This window comes from Rhea pennata, chromosome 11, assembly GCF_028389875.1.
Source record: "Rhea pennata isolate bPtePen1 chromosome 11, bPtePen1.pri, whole genome shotgun sequence".
NCBI classification, from domain to species: Eukaryota; Metazoa; Chordata; class Aves; order Rheiformes; family Rheidae; genus Rhea; species Rhea pennata.
In genome coordinates, this window is record NC_084673.1 from 19,108,032 (window position 1) to 19,128,521 (window position 20,490).

Below are 20,490 nucleotides of genomic sequence, written 5' to 3' on the forward strand. Positions count from 1 at the left end.
TTATCTAGTAATATAAAAATATAAGCCTAAAAAGACTATCATCTCCAGCTATCCAATCACTATCCAACCTGCAACCAAAGAACAAAATGGTTCTGAGCCTTGGACAAAGTTAATTTTCCAGTCAACTATATGTAATGCTGTATGTATCCATATAGTTCTGAACCACAGCAAAGTTCTTCAGAAAATGTTGGCTAATCCCATGTTTCCTGTGCAGCAAGAACTACCATCATGACTGACACTTTATAGTGTTTAAAGATCTGATCTTGCACTTCAGAAATCAACAGACGTTTCATCAATGTCATCACAGGACAGAAATAGTTTCTGAGGCCTGGTTCAATGAAATATCATGTGTCTGAATTTCATTTAAAGTTAAAAAAAAACCAGGAAATCTTTACTCTGTTACTGCCTAACATGGGATATGCTTTGTTAACAGTGTCCTTGGCTTTAAAGTTCCCAAAACACCAGAGTTCTAGAGGTGTGCATTTCAGCCGTTGCGATTTTCTCTAGTTTAATGAACTCAGCAGTTGGGTACCTAGTTCAGACCTTGACTGGCTGGTTTGCAGATGATGGGAGCTGGAAACCTAAATCTCTTGCAAGGCTTGTCATAATAGCCATGCATAGTATTAGATTCCTCATGAAATGCAAGTATAGTTGCTTTCAAAACTTAGAAAGGAATATTGCTACTGTCTACTATAACACATTAGCTTACATTCCTCCCTTTTGCTTGAGATGATTTAAATCTATTTCCAGGCAACTGTCCTACCCACTAAACAACAAACTCACGCTATTCTTCTGTCGGTCTCTTTAGCACAGTGTAACTTTTGGATATCTTCTGTAAGTGAAAGCTTCAACGTGAAAGGTAAATAGTCCGTCCATAACGACAGCCAACAGCAGAGCAGTAAGCGCCCTCTTGGAAGGAAGGCAGGGAACCCAACCACATACACTCTCATCCCTAGACACCTGCCTAATAACGCGCACATCCTCTTCCCTCGGGGCCCACTAAGATAAGTCACTTCCTGCTCAGTTCTTCAAAGGGCAGAGAGACCTACTTTCAGGAGAGCTCAAGCCAACAGTGCTTTGGTGACTACAGATACCCAGCCTCAGCAGCTCCCCTACTGGCTTGCACTAGGCAGGTATTCGTTGACAGAAGGGGACACTGCTTCCAATTCCATGTGCTGCAGAGGAAATTATCTGACTCAGGGATCTGGAACTTTTGGGCACTTAAGTCTTTTATAGGGTTTTTTACAGCCTTTTATAGCTCATAACTCCTCTGGTGACTGTTCCTAGTCTGTAAATATTAGTTATATGCAGGAGCCATTTTTAAAATGGAAGAAATGTACCTACACTGAAGTTTTCAGGTTCAGTTTCTACAGCTAAAAGTATGTGGCCACTTGCTTGAGAAGCAGAAGATGAGGATGGCAACATTTTAAAAAACACGTAAAAAAGACAGGCAGTCCTAATTCAGACTTGGTTCAGACAATTAAGCATAACTGTATTTGCTGTCCTTTCTATCCAGCTTTTGGGCTTTCATAGATCTGTTTTTGACGCATGTATCCTAGCGTTTAGCTTCAATCACGAGCAAAATAGCTTTCGCATTGTTTTTCTGATCTTGTCATTTTAGCTGAAAACTGCTTGTCCCAGATCATGAGGATCAAACCTTTACCGATGCCAATACTACCATGTTTTTACAAAATGATCCCCATGCTACCTTTTCTCCAAAATATCCAGGGAAAATGTTAAGTCATGACCTGTACAGAAATCCCTTATTAATGAGGCATCTCTGTTACTGGCTCTTGTGAAATTATACTACGCAAAACCTGCAAACTTGCACCCTTAAAACTAGGCTTGCAAGCTTAAGAGAAGTTTCTTGTATTCACATCCAAATACCTTTGTAAGAAACTACAACTCTAGCTATACTCAGTAACAACAGTAAAGGGGAAAAGCACAACCTACTCCTATTTGGGTGCCACTTCTTATCAAAGATGTCTCCTAATGAGATAATTCAAATGAAGTATCAGACTAAGGGGGGCCACTACCTGGCAGATAGTGTTATTAATTTTGAGAAACTGCCTCTCTGACAATTCTACGCACACTTTTACTCTTGCCCTTCATGGAAAAGTATGTACAATATACATAACACTGCTGTAGTTATATCATTTCCTCTAAAAATAATTCTTCATATAAATATGTCTTAATTACATTTTTATTGCTGTGACAGTTTTTCAATTTTGAAGCCCCTGCAACAGCGCTGTCTTGAATGAAGAAGGAGAAGATACATTATGTGGTCATTGCCATCATTAATTTAATCTCACTTCCAAAAATTTCTCTGCATGTATTCCTTATATAACCTAGTAAGCTAACACACAGGCTTACGCCAGTGAAGAAGTGATTACCTTCAACAGCTAATACAGTTTCTTTAGATGTTCTTAACAGGGGAAAAAAATAGTAATAATAAAAAATAAAATCGCCAATTTGCCCAAGTGATGTTAATGCTCCTATATAAAAGAACCAGGACTGAATGGCAGCTCTTGACTAACAGATCCTCCCTTACCAGTTTGCAACAGGTATTATTAAAAACAAACCAAAACAACACAAAACCAAGCAGAACCAACAGAAAAGAATCCAGCTATTTGAAGTTTCTTAACATATTTTTTATATATATATATAAGCCTTCTGGTAGATGTTTATTCTCATTATGAAGTTCCTATCATGTAAAACAGTTTATTATAAAGGATGAGGCACTGTTCCTAGCTTTCTACGATCTTCCTGGCAAAGTACAATAAAATTAGATATCGATCTATGGTGTGTAGCTCAGAAACCCTGCAGAGATATGCAAGACACAGAACTGTTTTTCAGAATTTACCTCAGATGTTTTCACAGTCCTTGCTGCATGGCCCATTTATTTCCTTCTGAGGGACTACAGATCATTAATATGGAAAGAAAATATTAAGCCAACATTCAGGCCATCATCTCCAAGGGAAGGAGATTTCCAAAGCAAAAAGTTTTGACAGCTTTTTTTTTTTTTTTTTTTTTTGCTATACAAAAAGGATCAACACAGTATTCTAGCTTCAACCTTTCTCAATTCTTCAGCAGTACTTGCCTAATATATAAGAAAAAACATTTACCCAGTCTAGCTCCACCTTCAAGCAAAAGTCTGCATGGCCACAGCTTAAAGGCAAGTTTCTCCCTGTTCTCAGTAGGTACTCTCAGTGAATTAAACCTGCATTTTGCTTTCTAGAATAGACTTAAAAGTATTTGATGAAGATGTTTGGTTGGTTTTAAGTTTCTGTCTTGCTTATTGAAGTAAATTACGTTACTTTAATGCCTTTGTAGACAAGTCAGACAATAGAAACTGTCATCTGCTGTTTCAACCTTTCCTTGCAGCTGAAGAACAAACATGTCCTGTTTCCATACAGTGGTATGGATAGTAGCGTTTCAGCTGACTTGCTCTTATCAACACAAGCATAAAAGTTATTTAGAAAATACTGGTTTTGTTACATGTAAGTTTAATAAAGTTTTGTAACACCAAAGACTGTTGTTTCGAAAAATGTTTTTATTTCACAGAATTTTACCTTCATCACCTGTTCAGAAAGGGGAAAAGTCTAGCCCACTAGTGCCCCAAGTATTCTTAGCAACATCAGAACAGCAGGTTATGTGTTGAACTTTGTCCTTTCCTCTCTCAAAAAAAAATCTGCTGTCAGAAATGTTAGTTACTGATCTTTCATTAAGTAGTAAGTAATTTCAGTTTTACCGATTAACATTAAAATGCTGAATTTAACTTCCATTATTAAAAAACAAAACAAAACCCCACCTCCACACACACTGATTCGATCAGAAATTAGTAACTAGTGCAGAAGAGATGAATGTGCAAGTGCTAAGTGCACAGAAGCCTTCAAGATTGCCGTTAAAAGCAGTGTAAAGGTTAGCTTCACTTACCCCCTGCCCAAACAAAAGCTGACACAAATAGAGTCAGCATTTAATTTGCCAGAAGGAAGTTTTTCTAATAATCTACGTATAAGGATGTTTACTCTCCTTTTTATTCCCATATACAAGCTTTGGAAGCGTTTACCTCGAGTTGGAAGTCATCTTACAACTCTGTCTTATCCCTCAAATCTTATCTTTATTTGAAGCACTAACAGCAGGAAAACATTTTTGTCACCCTTAAAACAAGATGCTTACTCTTTTCTGCAGAAAATCCTCTTCAGTTTCCTAACAATTTCAAGAAAACTCAGCTCTACAGCTCAGGGCTCTTCCTGTCCTCCTAGCAGCAAGAAGACTTTTCCAGGGGAGAGGTTTCCCCAATTGTATCTTATAGTGTCTCAGAATACTTAAAAAGTATTTCTTCCAAATATAATTTTTACAAGCATTAGTAACAGCATGGAAAATTCACAGGAAGTTGATTAAAGAGAGGGCTTTACTATCACCATGGGCATGAAGTTGCTCCGTAACTGCTGCAACAGTTTTCACTGCAAAAACTAAGGTTACTTACAACACAGAAATAAAGCTTTGGCTAGGAGTCTGCCAGGTCAAGCCATGAGAAGACGGCATTAGAGGCCATAAAGTAGAGTAAAGCTCAAAAAATGCATCTACTTTTATACCAATTTGCTAGTTACAAACACACTACCTTCTAATAACTTACTGGCAATATTTGCTATGACTGAAGTTTAACTTAAGCTTCTGTTATTAAATAAGAGGTAAACTGCATCAAAATCTCAGTACTGCATAATGAGAGTCAAGCAGCAATGAAAAAGGTATTTTACTTGCTGTTATTCCTTCTATAAATAAGAGGCAAAACATACTCTTGAAAAGTTCCCAGAGTATATAATTGTACAACAGAATCTTTGCAGAGGAAACTATGAAACTGCATCTGCATTCTGCAGACAGTCCAGAGTGCTCCATTAAATGAATACAATTAAAGAGTCAAAGAATCAAGATAAGAAGGGATAACAAGAGAAATGCGTAAAAGACTCAGAGCTCAGTCCAAAAGACTGACAAGAGTAAGAAGAAGTACAATTATAACTACCTGAGGAAATTGCATAACATACAGGGAGAAGCATAATTTAGAACCATTTGAAGGAAAAGGATCAGTACCTATAAAAACAGAAGCAAACACAGAGGTTAAGGGAAAGCAAAGTTAACTCTAGAACAGGCTTCCAAAATAAAACCAACTTTAAGAGATTAAAGCATTTTTGGTCCTGTTGCTTGAAAGATACAATCCTACACAAGGCTCTGAAAACAGAAGGAATGACCTAATTTATACAGCTCACACTGTAAACAAAGAAAACTGCAAGATTTTGAAAAATACTTTAAAAGCAGTGATCTGTTTAATTAACAGAAGTATAAATGGCTGTTTGGGCAGCATAGGTGAAGGAAATTGAGGTACACATTTTATTATTATGGTGATGCTCATATATGCCATTGTAGTTGAACACTGAAAATATGAAGCTTGTAATCTGAAGTGTAAGTGCAACAGGAAAGACAAAGTCAAGAATCCCCACTAGCCTTCCACCATTCTTTTAAGTATGGCTCCCAGGCCACCTTTTGCCACTTTCAGTGGGGTCAATTCTTCTTTATTCTCAATGTGAATACTTGCACCGTGAGACACCAGCAGCTTTGCCTCATCCACTCTTTCTTCATCGCAGGCTAAGTGACTGCAATAATAAGAAGAAACCCATAGCCACTATTAAATACTCCAAGCTTATAAAGAGCAATAATTATGCCTTGTCAAAATGACAGTGAGTGCTGGCAGGGAGAATTTATAAAAGCAACAAAACCACATGCAACCGACTCTCTCTACAGATTTCAAAGTCTGCTATCCAGTCAGTGTGTTGTCATTAAGCAACTCAAGAAGATTCTTCATTCTACTGTCTTCACAACATTAAGGCACTTATCTAGATAAGGATTTGGTTCTGCAGTCAGCAAAGTTCAGAAGCAGAAGATAATTCACAGTGAAATTGGAAATGGTAATCTCTAAATGAATTTAAAAAGATGAACTAAATCAAATGATGCTTAATAAAAATATGAAATAAAGAATTACTGTAAATATGGCAAATGCATTTATTCTCAAAACACTATGTCAAATGGAAAAAAGTATGTGTTTTGGGATAATACTAGACTTTATATGCATTTAAAATATGCTGTTTGATCATATTCATGGCAGAATCTTGATTCCATTGTAGACAAGGAAGAGTTTTGTCACCAATTTCAAAGTACGTAAGATTTCACCCTACAGGTTCAAACTGATCTGTCAGGTGATATGAAAAACTGGACCAATTATATTTAAGTTTCAACTTATTTTCCGTAGAAAGATGAAGAAAAGCTTCTAGAATTAGGTCTTGCTTGGCATGATTGAGCAGATGAGCCCACAAGACCAGTTTCCTCCTACTTTGATCTTACTAGCATGTCTTCTACCCTCTGGTGGCAAATGAATGATCTCAAATTATTATAAAAGGTGTTCTAAGCTCTTTAAGTAGATACAGTAACACAAATTAAAGTATATATGTGCACACACTTATGTAAAATACTAAATAAGATTTCCCCAGATCCTTTTTGGCTATATAGGGACATGAAGCAATGGAGTGTTTTGAAGCAACTTAAAGTTAAAAAAAAATGCAATTGAAGCAATGGAATTTTTGATTTCAGAGATTAAGATACAATCAAAACCAATATAAAAAAACTTACAGAGGAGTATTCCCTTCAGAGTCCTGTATATTAACGGATGCATTGTGCCGCAGAAGTATCTGTATCATTTTTAGGTTTCCTTTGGCTGCTGCTCTGTGTAATGGAGTAGACTCAAAATGATCTGTTGCATCTGGATCAGCTCCGTTCTCTAAAAGCATGATCGCAATCTGAATATGTGGGAGGTGAAGACAGGAAAAAAGAAAGAAAAGTTAATTTAACTAAATACTTTTTACGAGAGCGATACACGCTCCAGTAGCCTAGGGAGCCATACCTCCTGCTTGTTTTTGGAGGCTGCATAGTGCAGGGGTGTGCAGCCGTTCTGATTGACAGCATTCACCTGCGCACCCTTGTCAATGAGCGCTTTCACAATTTCATCACGGCCTGCCGATGCGGCAATATGTAGGGGAGTCCAACCAGCCTACCGAGACAAGAAGGATTACTCAGATCAGGAGTTTGGTGAGAAAAACAGTACAAAGCATTAACCCCAGCGTGGACTAGACCACGCGCAAGTCACACTCCACATACGCTTGTAACTATAGAGCTAAACATTACTGAGTATCACCACACGGACAAGTCCTCGGTCCACTTCCACGGCTGCACGTTAACCGGTAACTGGTGACAGGAATCACTTCTGTGCCCGTCCCGCATGACACTCTGCGGGGCGCTTAACCTTAACAGAACCGACGGCATTACTCAGGAAGGCATTTTTAAAAGCGAAGAAGCACCGCGCCCACTCACGTCGTCCTTGTCGCCGACGGGCACGCCGAGGCCGAGGAGGAGGTCGGCGACGGCCGTGTGTCCGGCCGAGCAGGCCCAGTGCAGCGCGGTCCGGCTGTCCTGCGGGCGGGAGAGCGCCGTGAGGCGAGCGGGGGGGAGGGGGGGACGCGACCGCGGCAGCCGCCCGCCTCCTCCTCCCCGCCGCCGCCGCCGCGCTGACCTGGTCCGCGCGCGTGGCCAGGCCCCGGTCGCGCTGCAGCCGGGCCCGCAGCTCCTCCAGCCGCCCGGCGTAAGCCAGATTGCAGACCTCCACGTCCGACACCGACGACTCCATGTCCCCGCCGCCGCCGCGCCCTGCCGACAGCGCCGGCACCACGGCCCGCTCGCCAGCCAATCACAGGCGCTCCGCCGCCCCCCGCCGGCCAATGGAGCCGGCCGACCCGCGCCGCTCATCGGCCCGGGCCTCGCGGCCTGCTGGGATTTGTAGTTCGCCCAGAAGAAGGCGGCGCGCGCCGTGCCGCCGCGGAACTACAACTCCCAGGGTGCTCCGCGCCCTCGCCGCCGCGCCGCGCCGCCTGCGTCGGGGCGACGAGGAGGATGGTGACAGCGGGAGGATGGAGTCAGGTGAGGGGCGGCGGGGGGCGAGAAGGTGCGCGCGCGCGGGGCGGCGGTTGCGGCCGTTGGGGCGGCGGCGCGCGCGTGACCGCGCGGAGTGGGGGGAGGAGAGAGGGGAACCGGGCGGGCGGGCGGCGGCGGCTCTGCGGCGCTGCCGGCGCCCCGGGCCCGCTCGGCCGCGCAGCCCCGGGAGAGGCTGCTGCCCTGCCCGCCGGGTGCGGGCTTTGCCGCCGGGCTGCGAGCGGAGGGGCGAGCAGGAGCGCGCTGTGTGGCCCTGCCGGTTCCTAGGGCGTGTGTTTCCAGCAGAAGTTGGGGCCTTTTTGTGTATTCACCTCGCTAAATGTTATTTGCTCTTTATTTGTATACTTACTTGAAGAGTAAAATATAATCGTGTTGGCTTTTGCTTTCAACTTCTGGTTCATTGGAAACATATTTCTTTAGTTTATATTATTTAAAAGAAATAAACGATTTTATGTTCATTTTTACAACTTCAGGCTTGTTTTGCTTCTGACAAACCGTGCCTTAATTCTATAATAATTGACTGAGCGGTCATCTTCTGGTGGTATTAATTATCATTTGTTATTTTACAGTAATTAGGTCTAAGTTGAATAATAACATCAATATGTTTTTTGCTGAAATGTTTCAAATCTCCAGTTAGGAAAGTAAAACTAAGTCTTGCTAACGCTTATCATGTGCTTCACATTAAGCAGAAGGCTGTAATCACTGTGAGTGGCAGAATTTGTTCATCTGAGGTCAAGCATGGGCGCGTATGCATAGCTGCCCAAATTGTTCTTCCCTTTGTTGATTTCCTTGGATCAAACCTTATCCTCGCTGCAGTCATCCTGAGTTTTTGCTACTGACTTCAGACAGGCTGCTTATAACCAAGGTGTCAGCAATATTATTCTCTCAGAATTCACTGAGAATCAGCATAAAAAACAACCAAACCATTGTCTATTTCAATGGCAGAACATGTTGTTAAAGAGTAAATACAGCTGGTAGCATGGTTCAGAAGATCCAAAGACTGCAAAAACCAGCTACAGCCAGTCTAGTCTAAGAACTCAGAGTTGTGCATAAAAGAACAAAAGGACAAAATGGAGTTTGAATTCTATGTATTCCTGTTCAGTTTTATCTAGGTATGAAAACCAGATCACTATTTTGTCAGACTATTTAGAAGAATTTCCAGAAACTGATGAGCCAGTTTGGATTCTGGGAAGACAACACCACCTGAAAGCAGGTATCTTTAAAATGAAAATTCATTAGTGAAATCCATACAGCATTCATGAATTCACATGCAACAGCAGCTCCTTATATTCTTCGATTCTCTAAATGTCTCAAGAAAGAAATTTGTTTTTCTGTGTAAGTAAGAACCCAAATATATGCAGTGGTATTCATTCTGATGAACCAGAACTTTACCAAAATACTTTCTATACTGATTTGTGCAAAGAAGTTGCACTTGTGACAAAGGCTAGTCATGAGGCTGCTTACTTCTACTAATCAAGTGCTTCAGAAAAGAATAGATAAGTTTAGGGGAAATTTCAGTTTTACTAGTGTTATTTTCCCCTGCGGGGTGCTGACTATGGCCTGTCCCTTTCCTTGTGGGAAGGATGAGGGTCTCACCTTGTGCCCATGGCACAGGTAGTAGCCATCAGTACAGGCATGGTATTAAGATAGCTGACGGTGCTGTGTACAGCCTCGGCTGGCTGAAGGATCCTGAGAAGATCGGTCAGTCCGATCCACAGCTGCTAAGAGAAAATGCAGTAAATAAGATTCTTAAGAATTCTTGAGAGCCCTTCAGAGAATTCTGTCAGTGTATACACTTAAAGAGAGAAAAATTTAATTAGATGTAATATTATTAACATTTTCTAAAAAATATATGGTATTGGATTTAGAGGTAATGTATAATTTCGTGTTCTTTCGCTTGTAGAAATTCTTTAAGTTTCTTAACTTGCTTTACCGGTTCATTCCAGAGGACATAATTCTTCATAGTTGTCTCATTCAAGCTGGGTGTAGTTATTCCGAACACTTGTAAAATCTTCACTGGCTAATAATTATTTCGTCCTTAATAGTTTAGCTTTAATTAGCATTCTAAAAGTTCTTTCAGTATTAAAATGGCTAAAAGCAAGTTTTAAGTATTAAAAGATTTTAGATGTAAAAGCTAACAGGAGTCTTCTATGCACTCTGTATATTGAATATATAGAAGAAATAATATATTTTTTTCCAGTTCTAGCTTTTTTTAATAAATTCTTTCCTTTTTAAAATGTTCCAGACAAATCTAAATTATTGTTGGATATAAGTGCGCGTCTGTGGTTTACGTACAGAAGAAAATTTTCACCTATTGGTGAGTATACTGCAGAAGTGCTGCTGTGTTACAAATTGCATTGCAGGATTAGTGATGTCATCATAGACTGAAAAAATGATTTTTATAATGTTGGTACACTTTGAGCATCATTTTACTGTTTGTGAAAACAAAATATTAAGCATATTAAAAGCTGCATTTACTTGTACCTGTAGATAAGGTCTTCCTGTTTGTGTAGCAAGCAGTAAACAGTTTGTGAATGTTATTTGAAGAATAAAAAGTAAGTCAGCTGTACAAGGAATAAATTAAATATGTTTATTTGTGCAATTTGGAAATTAGAAGTTAGACCAATGGTAAGGGAAAAAAAAAAGTCTTGCTCAATGTCTTTTATCTGTAGGACAGTTATTAGAGATTTTCAGATAGCTAGCTGGGTTCTAGCACTCTGAAATTTTCTCTGTGATGCTATGTTCAGTTCAAAGACCATATCGTAATGAACTTTTCTTATAGGTGGCACTGGTCCTTCATCTGATGCTGGCTGGGGATGTATGCTGCGGTGTGGACAGATGATGCTGGCACAAGCACTGATCTGCAGACATTTAGGAAGAGGTGAATTCTGTTGCTGTATGAACTTTTGTATTGCTTGCACAGCTTTTAATTTTTGTTTTCCTTAAGTGCACAGAACCTAAATTTATTAATATAACTCTCTTTGATGCCCTGACAAAGGTTACTAATGAATTGTGTGAGTAATTCTTATCCAGCTGTGCCAAATCATAACGTTAAGCAGAGAAATGGAAATAGAGGGAGCACAAATAGGGAATGCTATTATCATTATTTTGTAAATCTTTGAGGAATAATCCCATTGAAGCTAACAGGAAACCTGCTGTCATGGGACCGAGTTCTTATCCTTCTTTTCAGCGCTTATGTAGTGACTAAATAACTGCACGCAATGACTGTGTGAATAGTTAGTTATATGCTGGTAGACATCATACCTAGTACTTCACAGACCACTGGCCTGTCTCCAGCCTCAAACCCCATGGCAGAATCCATTAGCACAAGCACTTAAGCCAAACGTTTCACATTCTGGGATGACAGGTAAAGCTTCTTAGGTCTCGTCTGAGAGTAGCTACTGTATCAGTTAAATTCTGTAATTTCTATCCTATTGTGCTGTGGTTCATATGTTAACATGCTGTGTGGATTTATATACTTGAATAAGTGAATCCACACAATGAAGCAGCAAGGACCTAATTGAGATTATGGAACCAAGTAAATTACCACGAAGAAAAACTAGAATATGAACTTGCATGCATTTATTCTGTAGTATCTGCCCTATGTAAGCATTTCTCTTCTAGTAAATGTGAGGTAACTATGTATAACCCATTTATGAGGTAAATCTTAGAGGTAAAAGCACAGATGGCATGAGAGGGCCACCACCACTGTGTTTGGACTTTGTTTATGGATTAGATCTCATGTTCTGATGTATACTTGCAAATTTAACAAAATTTAAAAATAGCATATAGTTTAAAATAATCTTGTCAGCTCATAGATATGGCAATAGCTATCAGTTTTCAGAAGTGATCAGTCAGTATATGGTTCATATATTTTCCTTTGACCTTTTCTTTCGTTTTCCCGGTTTTCACAATCTATTCTACGATGATAAAGGACAAGCTGATGATAAATGACAAGCTGTGAATTCTGTGAACTATAAGCAAAATGTAAATACCAGAGTTAAATTGTATGTTAATCTTTTGATATCTCACTGTATGGCTTTCTGCTTCTGTCTAGTAATTTTGATGGAAATATTATTATTTTTTTAATCCATACAACTTTTTGCCATAAGATTGGCAATGGGAAAAACACAGAAAACAACCAGAAGAATATCACAGAATCTTACGATGCTTCCTAGATAGGAAGGATTGCTGTTATTCAATCCACCAGATGGGTAAGAACGTATATCAACTTCTTGTTTTTCCACTGAAATTCCTATTATGTTGAGGCTTACTAGTTTTATAATATGTCACTTTAAAATGGTGATTATGAAGACAGTGTATGTAAGCTTATATAGAAGTAAAAACGCATGTAGATGAGTACAAAGTAAAATAGTACATAAGTGTCATTCACTGAGGTGTAAATAAAGCCCTGTACTAGAGTCTTGATAAAGTATGTAAATCTTGGGTACCAGACTCATTAATACTAAAATAGATATTCTTGTAGGTTATAGTTGCATTTTGTAGTACAGGCCACTAATATTTAATTCTTAGGTAGTTTTTTGTTTGTTAGAGGAACTACCAGTCATGAAGTCTTGAAAAGAGCATAGACTGAGAAAGTAATTACTGCTAAATAAAGTTTGCAATTCCTCTATAAGATATGTCAACACTATATAATACATATTGTTACCAGACTCTTTGTGGTCTTTTTTTCTGTGTCTGTGTGTATGTATGTGTGCTTTTCCCCTCATAAAAACAGCGCAGATGGGTGTTGGAGAGGGGAAATCAATTGGAGAATGGTTTGGACCAAATACGGTTGCTCAAGTACTAAAGTAAGTCAAATCATACTAGCTTATTCAGAATGTATTTGCCCTGCACAGCTTAGCTCGGAGGCCGTGATAAGGCTGGATATCATCAAGGGGCTGCACCTGCCCCTGTCTCAGAATCAGGAACATACATATGTAGCATGCAGTTGCCCAGACAGTGAGGATCACAACTACTCCAAGATGGGTCGGTTTTTTTAGGCTAGAAGCCAGATTTAAAAGAATAGGGTTGACTTTGCCCAGTTCTCTGAAGGATGACTTAGAGCTGCCTAAACTCAGCTCCGGGTCCCGAGTGGTCAGCAGCGTGGTTGCAGCGCTGGGCCAGACGCACGTTCTAGAGACGGGAGCTAAAACATGCCCTGCCCTCCAGCTCTTTCACAGAGAAGTTCTTCATAGCTTAGTGCTTGCATATGGGTTTTTCTGGCGTATTTTACACACCTAACTGTGCCTGTACAGTTTATTGAGTATAGCTGCCTGCCTTGGAGTTCTGGATTTCGCATACGTGGACAGACACCTATGTGCCATAATACTTCCCTCCTAACAGTCAGGTGCCCAAAACCTTCAACTGATCTTGCTTTTAGTGCCATGGTTCTGCTGTCCACGCATGCACATAATAGTTCCACTGAATTTAGTGGAACTTCTTGTGCAAAAAGTATGTGAAAAAATGATTGAAAGTTCTGGAACAGAGTTTTTTTCCTTCTCTGTACAATGCCAGACACAATGGACAAGATCCCATTGCCGAGGCTCTTAAGTGCAGTAAAAAGACATAAATTTTATTATGTGGCTGAGCTGTTAATATCAATGCAGTTGTCAGTGGGACAAAACAGTTTGCACATGGTACAATGTCTGGCCTTCCCTAAATACTATCTATTATTTGTATTTTTAAATATATTTAAACTTACCTTTTTATTTCACCCTGACTTTCAAAAATCCAACAAATATGTTTTTCCTAAGAAACGGTTTAACTTTTTATTCAAAAACCATCTAATTGTCCTGACTGCGAAGCTATCATCTTGTCCTAATTAGTTTATAATAATTATTACCTTAATATTTTCTAGGAAGCTTGCTTTATTTGATGAATGGAATTCATTAGCAGTTTATGTATCTATGGACAATACAGTGGTCATTGAAGACATCAGTAAGTGAAACATCAGTCCTCTAATTAGGAGTTTCTGATTTGATACCATTTTCTTGAATATGCCTAAACATGAACAAAATACTTTTAGACCAGCGTGGATTAGCCCTACTTGTTCCGAGGGCAAGAAATAAAAGAAATGCGGTCTCAAGTTTTGTCCAAAACTAAGGGTAGAACAAAGTGGTGTAGGCGTTTTTGGTAGACTGTTCAGATACCATACAGTTTGGGGGAACATTGAGTTTGCTCTGTACTATCTAAACTCTTACCCCAGAAGCAGAATAAGGTTGCAGCATGTAGAAATAAAGGAAATTGTTTTTAACACAGAGTTTGCCAAAGATGTGCTTTTGTCAGGCAAGAGAGAAACCACTGGCAGATCCTAACACTGAGAAACGCATGGTCAGTCTTTATTTTCAGTTTAAGAAAGGTGAGTTTACAAGTGATATTTAGCCACAGCCTACTTCTGTTTTAGTCCCACAGAATATTAATTTTCTGCTCACATCATTAGATGTGAAGAGTTTTTTTGAGGAGTTTCTAATATTATCATCTCTGTCATTTAATTTCCCCGATATTTAACAGGCTAAGTTTTACAGTATTAATAATGCTAATGGTAACTGTAACTTCAGCCTTAAATTTCCACCCCCAATCTTTATCTAACATGTCAGGATATGCTATGTCTACTGGAATTGCTTCTACTAAATATTTACAGTTTCTGTGCCCTGCTCCTTTTATTTTAAAACAGGAGCTGTATGAAAAGACCTCTGGCAAAGTAGCATAATTTATTACTGAGAGAAGGAGCTACCTGTGTTCCTCTGTGCACTGATGGATTTCTTTTCTTTCTTTTTTTTTTTTTTTTTATTTCCACAGAGAAAATGTGTTGGTCTCCTCAGAGCAGCAGCGCTGCCCACAGTAGCACACAGTTGCACAGAAGTGCTCTTGGCCGAAACAAAAACACAGCAGTGTTCTGCGCTGGCTGGAAACCTCTCCTACTTATTATACCTTTACGACTAGGGATAAATCACATAAATCCAGTATATATTGATGCATTTAAAGTAAGTTTGTTGGTGGGGTTCCACCCCCCCCCCCCCCGCCCCCTGCAATGAACTGTTTGTCATTGTCAAGTCAATTCAGGTATCTGTGATATCACTACAAATCAACTACAGTTTCCTTTTCTTCTCTTTGACTACCTAGGAATGCTTTAAGATGCCACAGTCTTTGGGCGCTTTAGGAGGGAAACCAAATAATGCCTACTATTTCATAGGATTTTTAGGTAAGAAAAAAAAATCTTATTACAAATAAGCTGAAAATGTAAAGAGAAAGCCTTTTTTGGAAGGGAAAATAGCAAGCAGTTCAAGCATGAGCCTCAAGAAATATATTTAAGGGTAAATAGAAAAAGAGCAGAAGAAATGAAGAAACATGCTTAAAATACTTAAGAAATAATAAGATATGATTCTTGCAGGAGCGTAAAGGTAACCGCAAAGCTGAATATGTAAAAACAAGTAATGACATAAGCAAAAACAACACATTAGGAATAGTTGATAGCATTTGACAAGTTTATTGGTCAAATATCTTTACTGTTATAAATCTGATTTTTTTCCTAATGCTGAATTACTTCCTAATGAATTCTCTTGTTTTATTCTTTTGCTTTGGTTTCTCAAATGATTTTCTTGTATTTCAAATTTGTTCTTATAGCAATACCTTTTTCACCTGCTTGCGTATCTTCCTTTATTAATCACAGTGATATTTAATACTAGAGTCAATCTTTCTTCAGCCCTCACCTCAGTTAGACCCATATGTTTACAGATTTATTTTTTTGTTTGTTTTTTTTTTTTTAAATCTGGACTGATCTAGTCAAACTTTTTTGTTCCAAATTCTGAATGAATACTTAATGGGATTAGAGATTGTATTTGTGGTCATCCTACACCTTTTGATCTGTGGAATATTAGAGATTACTATATATATATGTGTATATATACATATACACATATATATACACATATGTACATATGTATACATATATACACACATATATATATAGTAATCTCTAATATTCCTATAAATATATATACACACACATATATATATACACATACTATATATATACATGTATATATATACATATATATGTGTGTGTGTATATATGTGTATATATATTTTTTTTTTGGTGTATTAGATCTCACATTGAAAAAAGGAGATTATGCAATACAAGTAGAACAAGGCAACAGAACACACCTGACAGTAATACTTCACAATAGAAAATTATACACTAGGGAAATTTTTGTCTAAACTTTCCAGTTTGCTTAATGAATACCTGCTTAGAAAGCCTAGATAATCTTGACTGTGATGACAATCTAGTTGATATTTTACCTATTTGTACTAAGTGCTTTTCAGAGTCACTTGATTATAATCAACAAACGGATTTTACCCATACAGGCAATGAGCTGATCTATTTGGACCCTCACACCACTCAAAGCTTTGTAGATTCAGAAGAAAACGGCACAGTTGATGATCAGAGCTTCCACTGCCAGCAAGCCCCACACAGAATGAAGATCATGAATTTGGACCCTTCAGTAGCTTTAGTAGGTATTAGGAAACAATAGATGCTTATACTTTATTTCGAAGTAATACCTCTATATATTGATAAAGGCATTAATGCATTTCCTTGAACAGAAGCAAGATCACAGAGTAGTTTCCTGTGATCCAGAATTCAACAGGTAAATTGTACAATAACTACATAGGATATTTACACTTAGGTCAAGCAGGGAATTGGCTGTTTATATCCTAGGGGGAAGTATTTCATTTTCTTTGCTGAGCAGCTTTTACCTTTTGCAAGCAGTTTTATTAGCCAAAGCATGAAACTGAATCAGTGCTCTTTATTTTATTCCATCACTACCACTTAGACATAGTCACTCCAGACAAGTTAATTCTTTTATATCATAATTCACAAATCTTTAAATGGAATTATTTGTAGTGATCATCCAATAAACGTCACACTGTGGTATTAATGAGACTGATCCTGATCCCAGGCCAATTTCCTGTGGCTGAGTTCCTGGAGAGCCTCACCTATAAGCCATGAGGTTAAAGCTTAAAAAAAAGTATGGAGATCCTGGCATCCTTCATTCATTGACTGCTCATTATTTAGTACTGCTGCCTTTTAAGGAAGGTGTCCCATAGGCAGTGGTTCATCCTGCAGGCAGTGACAGCTTCTGCTGATACCAGGCTATTGGAACTGGTTGTGGCTCCAAGAAGGAGCACACAAAAGCCATTGGTATTTGTGCATTGACTTTATTTTGGTAGGACCTTGTTCCGCTTCTGGAACCTCTCCCTAGAGCTTCCACCTATTTTGGCTCTTTTACTTAACGATCATATGGGCTGTTAACAAAACAGTGGTGAAATTTTGCCTCACTTGCTGGTGTCATGTGTTTATAATGCAAAAGGATTAAAAACTACATAATTCTTTTTTCTCAGGGCTTCTTTTGCAAAGAAGAATGTGATTTTGATAACTGGTGTAGTCTTGTACAAAAGGTAACAATGAAATGTTATCATCTTTATTTGCGCTATATAAAAGTATGTGTACTTTTCTAGTAAATGGAAATTCTCATTAGGTCTTTCCCTGTTTGCTCATTAAACGAGCCATACAGAAGAATGCATTAATGCATCAGGGTGAGACAATGCTACTTGAATGCTAAAAAGAGACTGTTCAGCACTTTGACAATGCATACCCTGCCAGCTGGAAAATGGGTGTAAACATATACCCTTAAAAAGACTTTTTTAAAAATGCTATTACTTTAGTGGCTGAAACTTTGTTTTTAAAATTTAATACTCACTAAATGACCAATATTTTAACTGCCGTTTTGTAGTGATTTATAAATGATTTGCTTCATGATCCTTTTTTATTAATATAATGTATTACTACTTGTTCTAATTATGAACATAAGTTCCTGTCCCATAAACATCTGATTCTGTTACGTGCAGATTCCCCTCAGCTCCTGCTGATCCGGGGAAGCAGAAGGTGCTTACTGCCACGCGATAAGGAGCACTTTAGACAGGCGGTTTGTTAGTGTACGAAGTGAGAGAAATCTGAACATTAAGTAACATCAACCTTTAATGGCATTTATTGGACAAAGAAAAACAAACCCCAAACAGCTAACAGTATCTAGAGTAATGTAGTTTGTAAATCCTTGAAATAACTCATCTGATAGGAGCGGAATTTGGCTTCCATAACTTCTTGATCAAAACATGTCCTTCAAAATCTGGTTTTTTTGGAACTGATACATCTCTCTTGTTCCTATTGATCAACAGCAAACTTGAGTGTAGTCACATGCACGTAATTTTAAAAGGCAAAAAAACATACATTCTTGGTGCCTGTTTGCTACATGTAAACAAAAACAGAAGTTATTAGCGTGTTGTAATACACATCTAGCAAACTTGAAGAGCTCCATCTTTGCAGGAGTGTTTTCAGATGGAAAATTTACATTACAGGTATCTATGAAGTAGTGATTCATAATGGGACATTGTTAAAATGTAACAGGATTTCACCGCGTGTCTGCGTAAAGCCTCGGTTCTCTGATAGACATACGTAATTTTAAAGTGTTTTTATTTATTTATTTATTTTTAATTAAGCAGACAGTTTTAGGGTTTGAAGGTTTTTTTGAGGAATCTTTTAAAATGAGCATATCTCGTCCTCAGGAGATTCTAAAGCAGCAGAGCCTGCGGATGTTTGAGTTAGTCCAGAAGCATCCACCGCACTGGCCTCCTTTCATACCTCCAACAAAACCAGAAGTGACGACGACAGGAGCGGGTACGGTACTGATTGGAAAGTGCTATTGTACAGCAGTATGTTCCGCATTAGAGAAACGGAATACTCACAGGTAGAACAATTATGCTTTGCTCAGTGTCAAACAATCAATCAACACGTGATTAGATGTCTCATTCTTACTGAGCATCAGTTAGTTCTGCAAGCAGCCAGCAGGCCATATGTGATTGCTAGCCCAGAATTTTTTTTAAACTCTTACAAAATACCTTTCCAGAACGTGTCCTTCAAAGTTTCTCTTTAAGTAAACAAAACCCGGCATGTCTGTCTAGAATCTACCTGTTTCAATTTTTTTGCAGAACTAATTGAATCTACTGACAAGCTATTTGAATTGGAAGAAGAATTTGAGATCCTGAGTGTATGAAGGCAACTGTGGTGACTCTTCTGTGTGTTGAATATATTGGTAATATTATTGCATTGACTTATATCAAACAGCCATGTTAGCCCCAAAGTGCCTGAAATTATGGGTAACAGCACAAAAACCTAGTAGCACCCAAAACTCCAAGAGTGGCAGTTTAACAGGAGCTTCCCTGGATGGAAAGACAGTAAAAGATCTTGTAGTAAGACACTTTTAAAGGGAATCTCTCTATTGAATAGAGTGCATCTTACCGGAAGACCAATGGACCTTTGAGATCGAGGCAAAAATCAGTATATCGTTGGGCTCTGTGTTTGGAGAAAGGGATAACCCAAATGGATATTTCTTGCTCTCATATAGTAATGCAATAGTTTAGTTCTTAAAGCAAAACAATCTTGAGTTAAGGAGGATGTTTACTTCTGTGCCCTCCTGTGGGCTGCATCATAGGAAAAATACATTGTCTTGTTTAAAAGATCGACTGGTTCAGGAGAAAATTGTTTCCTTGTTAAATATTTTAACATGTATTTGAGCAACCACACTTTATTACAAAAATGTTTCTGTAAAAGGAACTATATCTAAAGTGTACATTTTGCAATAGCCTTCCTGTTTCTGGAAGACCTCACGAGGAACAGGAGACTCAAGTAGTTGCTATAGATCACAACCACTGCTATAGTAATGTTATAATTTATCTTGACCTTAAGATTTGAATCATTAAAACTTAGGTTGAATTTTCTTTCAGAGCTAAAATGAGTCAGGAATGGTTTAAATGTATCTTATTTATTTTAAAATAGATTTACACAAGTTTCTCTGTTACAGCACTTTATCTGTGCATCTAATAAATTTCTTAAGCTTTTCATAGGTTGTATGCTGCTATATTTTGTTAATTTGTTTGTGTGGAATAAATACAAACCAGGTTATCTTAAAATTTAATATATAGGTATACACAAATTTCTTAATTATTGCTTTTTGACTTGTTGCCTTTTGAAATCTGTTTTGGTAAAAGTGCCTTAATTCTACAGGTTTATCAGAACAGCCTTTGCAATTTTATTTCTAAGGCAGAGTATCTCTGTAGTAGGCATTAGAAAACCAGGTAAGGAGAATTAAAGGCAAAGATCTCTTAATCCATTCTGAAGTTCTTACTATTAAACAGTCCCCATTATGGTCAGCTTTGTCATGTTTGTGTAATGAAAATGAATCACAGAGTTTCATCTTCACCAATAAATGACAGCATTGAGAAATACTGAATTCTGTTTCCTCTCACTTGCACCTCTTTAACTAGCGCTAGCGTAATTTCAAAGAAAACAGTGAATCAGAACACACTTATTTATATCTTGTTTGCCATCAATGTTTATTA

General features: G+C 38.4%; 2 protein-coding genes across 5 annotated transcripts; one reads left to right on the forward strand and one right to left on the reverse strand.

Moving 5' to 3' along the window:
- Positions 1-3,535: 3,535 nt before the first annotated feature.
- PSMD10 (proteasome 26S subunit, non-ATPase 10) lies at positions 3,536-7,769 on the reverse strand. Of its 2 annotated transcripts, none has more exons than XM_062584606.1 (5): positions 7,619-7,769; positions 7,420-7,518; positions 7,019-7,099; positions 6,682-6,848; positions 3,536-5,651 (listed from the first exon to the last, which is right to left on the reverse strand). In XM_062584606.1, the coding sequence occupies exons 1-5, from the start codon at positions 7,730-7,732 to the stop codon at positions 5,498-5,500; spliced, it is 615 nt and encodes a 204-aa protein (XP_062440590.1). In that variant the 5' UTR covers positions 7,733-7,769; the 3' UTR covers positions 3,536-5,497. The 2 variants fall into 2 exon arrangements, with proteins under 2 accessions (XP_062440590.1, XP_062440589.1); XM_062584605.1 differs by having other exon boundaries at positions 6,953-7,099.
- Positions 7,770-7,970: 201 nt separating this feature from the next.
- ATG4A (autophagy related 4A cysteine peptidase) lies at positions 7,971-20,381 on the forward strand. Of its 3 annotated transcripts, XM_062584912.1 has the most exons (13): positions 7,971-8,022; positions 9,137-9,247; positions 10,280-10,351; positions 10,817-10,915; positions 12,147-12,248; positions 12,773-12,845; positions 13,895-13,974; positions 14,836-15,020; positions 15,160-15,238; positions 16,402-16,547; positions 17,437-17,493; positions 18,658-18,769; positions 19,081-20,381. In XM_062584912.1, the coding sequence occupies exons 1-13, from the start codon at positions 8,013-8,015 to the stop codon at positions 19,143-19,145; spliced, it is 1,191 nt and encodes a 396-aa protein (XP_062440896.1). In that variant the 5' UTR covers positions 7,971-8,012; the 3' UTR covers positions 19,146-20,381. The 3 variants fall into 3 exon arrangements, with proteins under 3 accessions (XP_062440896.1, XP_062440898.1, XP_062440895.1); XM_062584911.1 differs by lacking the exon at positions 7,971-8,022 and having other exon boundaries at positions 9,121-9,247; XM_062584914.1 differs by lacking the exons at positions 12,147-12,248; positions 12,773-12,845; positions 13,895-13,974.
- The last annotated feature ends 109 nt before the right edge of the window (positions 20,382-20,490 follow it).

What these genes read in the sequence shown, in the direction of transcription:
- PSMD10 (XM_062584605.1), bottom strand. Translation starts at nt 7,732, where the DNA reads ATGGAGTCGTCGGTGTCGGACGTGGAGGTCTGCAATCTGGCTTACGCC. An exon ending in TGGCCACGCGCGCGGACCAG is followed by an intron (nt 7,519 to 7,618) that starts GTCAGCGCGGCG and finishes TCCCGCCCGCAG; the next exon opens with GACAGCCGGACCGCGCTGCA. An exon ending in CCTCCAAAAACAAGCAGGAG is followed by an intron (nt 6,849 to 6,952) that starts GTATGGCTCCCT and finishes CCACATATTCAG; the next exon opens with ATTGCGATCATGCTTTTAGA.
- ATG4A (XM_062584911.1), top strand. Translation starts at nt 9,121, where the DNA reads ATGTATTCCTGTTCAGTTTTATCTAGGTATGAAAACCAGATCACTATT. An exon ending in TTATTCAATCCACCAGATGG is followed by an intron (nt 12,249 to 12,772) that starts GTAAGAACGTAT and finishes TCATAAAAACAG; the next exon opens with CGCAGATGGGTGTTGGAGAG. An exon ending in AGTGGTCATTGAAGACATCA is followed by an intron (nt 13,975 to 14,835) that starts GTAAGTGAAACA and finishes TTATTTCCACAG; the next exon opens with AGAAAATGTGTTGGTCTCCT.